Source organism: Neolamprologus multifasciatus, chromosome 2, assembly GCF_963576455.1.
Source record: "Neolamprologus multifasciatus chromosome 2, fNeoMul1.2, whole genome shotgun sequence".
Taxonomy (NCBI): Eukaryota; Metazoa; Chordata; class Actinopteri; order Cichliformes; family Cichlidae; genus Neolamprologus; species Neolamprologus multifasciatus.
The window spans coordinates 29,419,969-29,428,585 of NC_140440.1; the positions used below are offsets into that span (position 1 = coordinate 29,419,969).

The 8,617-nt window shown below is 37.7% G+C and overlaps 1 protein-coding gene across 2 annotated transcripts; it reads right to left on the reverse strand.

Moving 5' to 3' along the window:
• Positions 1-4,176: 4,176 nt before the first annotated feature.
• LOC146524715 (uncharacterized) lies at positions 4,177-8,022 on the reverse strand. 2 transcript variants are annotated; one of them, XM_085169764.1, is made up of 4 exons: positions 7,822-8,022; positions 6,528-6,755; positions 5,913-6,008; positions 4,177-5,464 (listed from the first exon to the last, which is right to left on the reverse strand). In XM_085169764.1, exons 2-4 carry the CDS (start codon positions 6,627-6,629, stop codon positions 5,150-5,152), a joined length of 513 nt encoding a protein of 170 aa, XP_085025890.1. In that variant the 5' UTR covers positions 6,630-6,755; positions 7,822-8,022; the 3' UTR covers positions 4,177-5,149. The 2 variants fall into 2 exon arrangements, with proteins under 2 accessions (XP_085025890.1, XP_085025898.1); XM_085169772.1 differs by lacking the exons at positions 6,528-6,755; positions 7,822-8,022 and adding an exon at positions 6,243-6,521 and having other exon boundaries at positions 4,183-5,464.
• Positions 8,023-8,617: the final 595 nt, after the last annotated feature.

Consider the following 8,617-nt stretch of genomic DNA (forward strand, 5'->3'; position numbering starts at 1 on the left):
AGAATCCGACTTTTAATGCTTCAAATTATGAACTCCAGTCAGTGCTATATGTCTAGAAATAAAGATTTTTAATGTATTGTAATGTAATGTATTGTACAGTCCAAGTACATATACTGAGTAAGTGACCTGGAAACCTGGAAGGTGACTCTAACGCTTGATAGGAGGAGCAACATGTGAAACAACAGCCCCTAAATGTTTGCTTACAATGTCTTCTTGAAATATACTTGTGTAATTGTGTCTTAAATTATCTGTGTCTTTAAAACAGATAAACCTATGCTTTTATATTAACATTTTTTTAGATGACTAAAAAGGAACAATAACTAAAAGGTGTTTCTCGTAGTCCTGTCAGTCTATAGTCTGTGATAAATGTCTTATAAAAATAATTTATGTGCCACAGCTGTGACTGTCAAAAATTATCTTAAATAAATACAATGAACTTTGCAAATTCTTCTTTAAGCTGACTGTCCACAGATACGCTATCAAACCTGAGATCAATATGCCAGATCTGCAAGTTTTTTTAAGTGAAGTGAAAAAGTGGGTAACTGAGGAAACTCACAGTTTTGCAAAACACCCCAAAAACATGTTTTCAAGAAAATTATAAAAGGAAACTTGAGTCTATTTAAACCTGTTTAGAGCAGATGATTTACTTTATTTTTTACAAACATATAAACTTCATAGAAAAAGTAAGGTAACTTATATTTGAGCAATCATTTCTTTGCTGTCACACGCCTCTCCCCTACTCTGGCTCTAGCCCCTTGCTGCCAGAGCGAAGGTAGCTTAGACGCAGCGGAGCAGAGGTGTAAGTGCCTGGCTTAAAACAGGACATGTTAACTGCATTTAACCTTCAGTTGCTCTTTATATATTTAGGTAGGAGTCAGACCATGTTTCCTTTTAGCTGAGAAACATTACACCCAGGTAACCTGCAGTGTTGAAAACGTGTTTTCCGACGATGTTTGCTACCCTACAATCCGTCCTGCTCTGTAGTAAAATCAGCAACATTTGACCGTCCTGTTGCTCCCATTGAAATTTATGCAGCCTATTTAAAATCTAAAACTTAAAATTGTCCGTAGCCTACTGTTGTTGCCACTGTCCTGTTTGAAATGGAATGAGAGAAGTTGGTTATTTTGTCATATGTGCATGTGCCGATATTAAACCCAGGAACAACATTCAGGTAAAAGTGTAAGAACAAATGATCCGTCAATAAAGGATAATGTTGGATCAGTGTTTATATCTTTTATTAGATGTTCATGTGGTTTGGTTATTTGCCTTTTGGTTGAAAGTAAACTGTAAGAGGACTTTTTTTTTTTTATTAGTGATCTTAATAATATATTTTTTTCATATTAATGTAATTTTTTCATCTAATTGAATACAATCTATTTGTGTATGATTGTCAGTCCAAAGAGGGAGAGAGGAGGAAAGAGGGGAACGTGAGGAGAAAGTACAAGGTCAGGAAGAACCAGGTAAGAAAACAGACAGGGAATAGTGACAGGCACAACAGAAACTGTTAAAATGCTTGAGATAGTTCACCAAAACTGATTTGCCAACCTCAAGGTGAGGCAACATAGGTTAAAATAAAAGAAAAAAATCTGCAGAGCCATAGTAGTATCTGCAGTAAAGATCTTTTCATACATTGTGTACATTGTAACATAGTGTCACAATACGGCTGTGTGCAGGCAAGAGTAGGACCCAAACGCAAACTCGCAGAGACAAAAAGTAAACTCAGCTTTATTGCTGGCGTGGAGTGGGACACGAAAAACAATACAAAACGAAACCAGGAAAACTAAAGCACAAGGCGTCAGAGGGAAAAATCACACAGCTATGAGGGAGGACGCAACACTGACAAAGAGAAACACGGGGCTTAAATACACTGAGGGATAACGAGGGGGAATGAGCCACAGGAGGAGAGCACAGCTGGGAGTAATTACGCAGGACGAGACAAGGGAAGCAAAACTAGAAACATTAACATAGGACAGACTGTGAAAGTAAAACAGGAAACACACTGACGGAACTCAAGACATGTAAACTTAACAGACTGGGGAGACAGAACATAGGGACCTGAAACATGGAACAGAAAGGCACAGTAGACACAACATGAACATAACAACGCCACAGGGGAAGAGTAAAAAAAAAAATGCAGGAACACAGGACCTCTTTCAAAATAAAATGGGAAACATAATGAAACGCAAACATGACAACATAAGAAACACAGACATGAAGCACATGAAGGACAAGGGAGACTTAACAGGGGTTGGACACACAAGGGCAATCTAATAAACAAATTAACTTAGATAACCTAATGAACAAAATAAACTCAAACTTAAAACGCTGGGTCAAAAGACCCAGAATCATGACACATAGGCAAAGTTGCCTCCATTTTTATAATTTTTTATCAATATTTTCTAGATTTGTACATTTCAAGGACTCTATTTTTGGAGTGTATTTTTATATATCTGTATTGTATTATACATACACATTAAAAGTGAATCTCTGTCCAAGAAATGCGCTCAGTTTACTTCTTACTCACTATGATCATCATTCATCATAAATGCACCAAGGAGACAGTCAGAGGGAACTAGGGACAACTGGAGACATTTAAGGATGCAGGGACTGACAGAGACAGGGAAGAAGTCTCATCGTGACGAGTAAAGCCATCTTGCCTGGCTGGGCAGCTCCCTGGGTGCTCAGCCCCCCCAAAGCTCTGATCCTAGAATCGCCCCTGGTACAACACATTATGGAGTATGCTTCTGCTGTGAGGTCCCGCCTCCATGTACTTCAGTTAATCGCCGGAGGGGTATATTTATAAATAATATTATATTAGGGAAATTTTCCTATACATATTTTTGACCTGGGGGTAGAATTGATTGTGAACTGGAAAGGGAAAATGAGATGATGAGATAGCCTTTATTTGTCAGTTGCAGGTCTTTTGCCCACAACCGAGATGACAGACCTTGCCGACTGTACATACAATACACAAACATCCCATTGGGGAGACAGGTCAGGCCTATGCTTGAAAATGCTTATGAACTTGCAAATTACAACATGATGCATTTAAGGTAACCCTTTTAAACCTTTATTTAAGAAGAAAATTTGTTCCACTGTGCGATGGCCGAACCTGTTTCTTTTCATGGAGATAATTTCTCCTGCCTTAAGGAAAATCCCCTCACATGGAACAGAAGAGCCTGGAGTGCAGAAAAACTGGTAGAGATGCAGTTATACAGTCTACCTGGGCCTCACAAACTATCAGCTAAAGAGGATAAATAAATTAAATTGCTGCACATTTTGCAGACTAACAGTTTAAGATTATTTAAAAAATAAAAAATATTTTTTATAACATTAAATGTAAAGAGTCAAATGGGAGTCTTTCTAAAGTTATTTAATTATATTTATATTTTAAAAAGCAGATTTTTGACATTTTAAGTTTTTCCCATTTTCAGATAAATTAAACACGCACAATACAAAGGCAAACAACAAGAACACAAAGCTGGAAAACCTACCCGATTGACCAAAATCAACTCAAAATACTCCCACATGACAGAAACTCTTCTATTCCTCGCTCGCTCCAAATCTCTCAGTATAAATATCAGTGGTTTGCTATCTGTCACCATCAAAACACTCCACAAATCCCGCAAATGATTCACTTCCTTATAAACCAGTGAATCAGACACCGAAGCAGTTAGGTTCTAAATGAAGCTTCGGACGTCACTGATCACGTGACTCTGGCCAAACGAATCAAGCTTCGACACAGTGCTTCTGAAGCAGTGTGTTGATTTTTTTTGACACACGCACAATTAATTCTAAACCAAGCCAGTTATTCATTAAATGACTGTTCAGTACAGAAGTGAAGCCCAATAATCATGATTTCACAGTCACAAATGAACAAAAGATTTTGTCCTTCATTTCTGTCAAACAAAGCTGTATGAAACGTTGCCTAGCGACCGGGTTGCCTAGCGACCGGGTTGCCTAGCGACCGCCTAGCAACCAGGTTGCCTAGCAACCGCATAGCAACCAGGTTGCCTAGCAACCGCATAGCAACCAGGTTGCCTAGCAACCGCATAGCAACCGGGTTGCCTAGCAACCGGGTTGCCTAGCAATGGAGGCTAGACGTCCCATTTCACAAGCCTCTCACTTCAGCCTTAGTGGTCTTTGAGTACACTGTAAACCCGAATAAGTTACCAGAACTCAAAAAAATTGAGGCAATCGATTACCTCAATTTTTTAAAGTTGATCAACTCAAAAGTCAAATTTTTCCAGAACACAAAAGTTTGGATTACATGGTACTTGTATCTTTTGAGAATGGTCAACTCAAATATTTGCAGTTAATATGACTGAAAGTTTCAAGTTTACAAATTCAAAGGAATAAGTTCACAGAACTTATAAAAAATAAGTACACAACCACAACATTTTTTATGTTAACAACACTCAAATGTTTATTAGTTTGTGTTGTCATTATTTTAAGTACACGTTAGTCAAATATGTTGATTACTTGATACTTAAAAACATGTGACCCAAAACTTAAAATTTTTGAGGCAATTGATTGCCTCAATTACACTGAGTATCGGTAACTTAATATGCAAAAGTCATAAACATCTGCCATTGAACAGTATCTTGCCTGCTCCCTTTTAGCACATTATGTTGAAATTAAATACATTTTTTTTAAAAATATTAAATAAATTAAAAATAATTAACAAAAACATTTATAAATTAAAATAAGTAGACCAAAAATTGTTTAGTCAGGAAAACTGTCAGAGTAATAAAAAATAATGCCAAATAATAATAAATAATATCAAAATGTGCTTTTGGCTCTCTGGCTAATAACTGAATAAGGCAACAGGGCAGCAATTTGAGTGAATTACAATGTTATTTGTTTTACATTAACCAGTATCAAACAGTGAAATTTAGGTCATCTTGCGCAGCCCACAATGTTTTAGAAATAGTATTACGAAAAACATTAAAAAATACAAATACAAAACATTAGTGTTGCTTTGCATTATGTTAATGAGAACAAAGGCACGTTGTATAGTTTGGACCTATTGGCTGAACACCTGTAGAGTAATGCAATAACGTTTTGAGGCATTATTTAGATAAAAGGAGAGAACTTTGAACTAGCCTTTTATAATGCTTCACCCTGCATCCTTCTTTCAGATGAGTTCCTACATAACCAAGTCATTCTTGAGGTTCTGTAACCTGGGTGACAGTTTACCACTTTCTAGACCAAGTAAAATCTTTTGAGTAAATTCTAAAGTGTTGGTCAGGGCTTTGAGGTAGCTGAGGTGAAGTGCATAGATCAGTCCAAACATTACCAGGAAGGCTTCACCAAATCTGGGGAGACTGACCACGGCATCACTTTCAATGACGACAGAGATTTTCACAGGTTGGTAGTGAACTGGACTTGTCGTGTCATGGTCACTGATGACAGTGAAGAGGGCCACTTCAACACCATCAAGCTCCAACTCATCAGATTCGTCCTGAATGAATGAAAAAGAGATACTAATCACAATCTAACCCAAGAAATACAACAAACGACATATAATTTCTCATTTTACCAACTCCCGTTGAGATCCAATACCTCTTCTACAAGGGAGACCTGTGTCTCACTGTAAGAGGTGAAAAACAGAAGATCCATGTTCTGCACACATAAATCAGCGAATTCACCAGAGAATCAAGTGGTGTGAGATAGACTGAAACTAAGCTAAAGGAAATACACAGGAAAATGTTTTACTAAACATCTTAGCACTTTCAACAAAACACCAATTCAGTTCATTCGTAGTGAGGAGACAGAAAAGACCATACATGGAAACCGTATGGGTAGACTAAACAAAGGTAAGTCCAAACAGTGCATCCAAATACATGTTTGTACTTTGATGCACTGTTTATATACACAGTAGTATCTGTTAGATACTTAAGGACACTCACAGTGCAGGTTCTGAAAAATCCAGAGACATCCTCACGCAGATAGACAGGAAGGGCGTGGAGAACGGTAGTGCGCTTGGTGTGGATATCATGGATTTCCTATTGCCAGATAAAAACAGAATTGTATATACTGGTGAGTTTACTCAACAACAACAACAACAGTCAAATCAGAACACATGTCCACAAATAACCTGTTCACACCTTTAATACAGTCAGACAAATAGCAAACACAAAGTGGACTAATAGCAAAATTCAAAAAGCTCATTTAAATCATTGAACCTGTCCAATGTTCCACTGGTTCAACCTATGAAATGTGTAACAATCTATTATTACCTGTTCATCGTGAATTCTTAGAATTTCAGCCAGGGCATCTGCTGTCTTCCCAGTTTTTGATGCATTCTGTCTGAATAAGGTCATCAGTCGAGGAAGATGGCGGTCAAGTTCAGCGTAGAATGTATTGGGCAGGTTCTGATTTGTAATGAAACTCTGAATACAACTACAGCAGAAGGACAATACAGTTCAATTTGAAGAATCTCGCACACCTTTATAAAGCAGCAAAAAGCTGCCACATGAGTAAGAATTACAATTTTCATTTTAAAGAGAGCTGATCCATATTACCTCAGACTCCATTTTTAGAGCAGGCCAGAGGTCAAAGAGCTCCTTCAGTGGCGGACAGGACATCACTATGGTTTGTCTGCGCAGGGGAAATGTGGTCTCCATCACCTTTCTAATGAGGGGCAGGTTCTTCTCAGCCTTCTTGACTTCTTCAACAATTGCTTGCTTCAACTGGTCAAGGCTTGATCACATCCCCAGTTCTCTTCCTTGACTCTGTCTTAATTCTTGAAGCTGGAACAGAGAGATCCAAAGGCATAAACTGATGAACAATTAAAAAGCATCCAAATGGTGACAAATTATAAATACTTCCATTTATAATTTTTCCCTGTTAATGATTTTTTCATTTAATCCCCAAAGTGTGAATGCATCTCTAGTCACGATACTAAAGCCATCGAGCAAATATTACAATACTGAAGACAAGCAGCAGCACTTGAACTTTAACGGCATGGTTAAATCAACAACAACGCCATTTCTACAAACTAAAGCCTTACTGATGAGAGGTTCCCCCAAACATATGTTATTTGAAATTATTTAATGTGCATACACAGTTAATGTCAAAAATGTCAGGCTCCTCATCACTGCTTCTCTCTCCAAACGATTCTGGTTGTTTTGATTGACAGGTTTGTTTTTTAGGACCTTAGTGATCCAAGAGTGCCAATTGGTTGGCAGAAGTTGATTGACAAGTGATTCCACTAATTAGGCAAAGTGAGAGGAGACAATGCGTGTGCAGTGCTCTTTCATTGGCCCTCTAACTCTGGCTTGTGAACAATGTGGCTCGTCAGAGCAGGTGTATTAGAAGGATGAGTTTCCCGATCATTCTACTGCGTAAAGTGACTGATATATATGTAAAAAAAACACCTATCGAGACCGTCGCTCAAACGCCTAATACACCTGCACCACTTATTAGTGGCACATATAGTTTAAAATATAGTGGCTTGAAAGCACTCTCACTGCAGACAGGTATCTCCGCTGTGTAACTGCGGGCTTGTTTGGACCCAACTATTCTGAGTCATGAGAGGGGGTTTAAAAATTTAGAGAGATTAAAACACTTTGTTTCATACTAGGCCACCGGGCGCCACCTCTAGAACAAGTAGTATCTAACTTTTTAAACAGCCTGCGACCCTCATTACAACAACTTAATGCTAGCTCTGCAAGCGCAAAGTTTCCTTCGGGGAGAGCAGCAAAGCACATAAAAAACACCGACCGGACATTTCTGCTATTCTTTTCGACACGCACCCAAAATACAACTAAATATTCGTATTTTAACAATAAACTAATATCAACATTGAAAACTTACTGTAAGTCCAGTGATGCTAGTTGCTGCCGTTAGGTCCAACTTTCTCCAGTCGTCCGTGTTGCCTCTTTGGTGCTGTTTCCCGCCCATATACCTTTACTACTTCTGTGTTTCGTATTTTTTTCCAAATAGCGGTAAACGATCAGTGTATAATGCTCATTAGCGCCGCCTTCCGCTTCGGAGGGTCAATCAGAGATTAACTCGGAATAAAAATTGATTCCTGCAGCTGCTCAACACTTACGGAAAATTAAAAAAAATATATATATAGGATACATTGATAAGACAATGAATATTAAAATAAATACATTTTGTCTTCCACTAATGCATTTAAGACAATTTGATTTTACTTATTTGGTGAAACACTTTGAGATTTTATTGTATTTTAGCATGTGCTACATAAATTAAGTTTATTATTAAATCTTACCTACTTGAAACAACAAAAATAACAGAACTTTACCATTCTTATGTCCTAACTTAACTATGTTACGTTGTGCTTAAGTTATGATTTTAAGTGATGCTTACTTAATATAGAAATAGTTCAATTCAATCAAAAATTATTAGTTTCATTTACTCAAAAAGAAGAACATGTTACACGAACTTGACATATTTAAGTTAACAGAACTTTTTAAAGACTTTGAGTATACACTACTTAATCTATTTAATTACTCAAAGACCACTAAGGCCGGAAGTGAGAGGCTTGTGAAATGGGACGTCTAGCCTCCGTTGCTAGGCAACCCGATTGCTAGGCAACCCGGTTGCTATGCGGTTGCTAGGCAACCTGGTTGCTATGCGGTTGCTA

What these genes read in the sequence shown, in the direction of transcription:
- LOC146524715 (XM_085169764.1), bottom strand. Translation starts at nt 6,629, where the DNA reads ATGGAGACCACATTTCCCCTGCGCAGACAAACCATAGTGATGTCCTGT. An exon ending in CTCTAAAAATGGAGTCTGAG is followed by an intron (nt 6,009 to 6,527) that starts GTAATATGGATC and finishes ATCTGGCAATAG; the next exon opens with GAAATCCATGATATCCACAC. An exon ending in GATTTTTCAGAACCTGCACT is followed by an intron (nt 5,465 to 5,912) that starts GTGAGTGTCCTT and finishes TCATTCATTCAG; the next exon opens with GACGAATCTGATGAGTTGGA.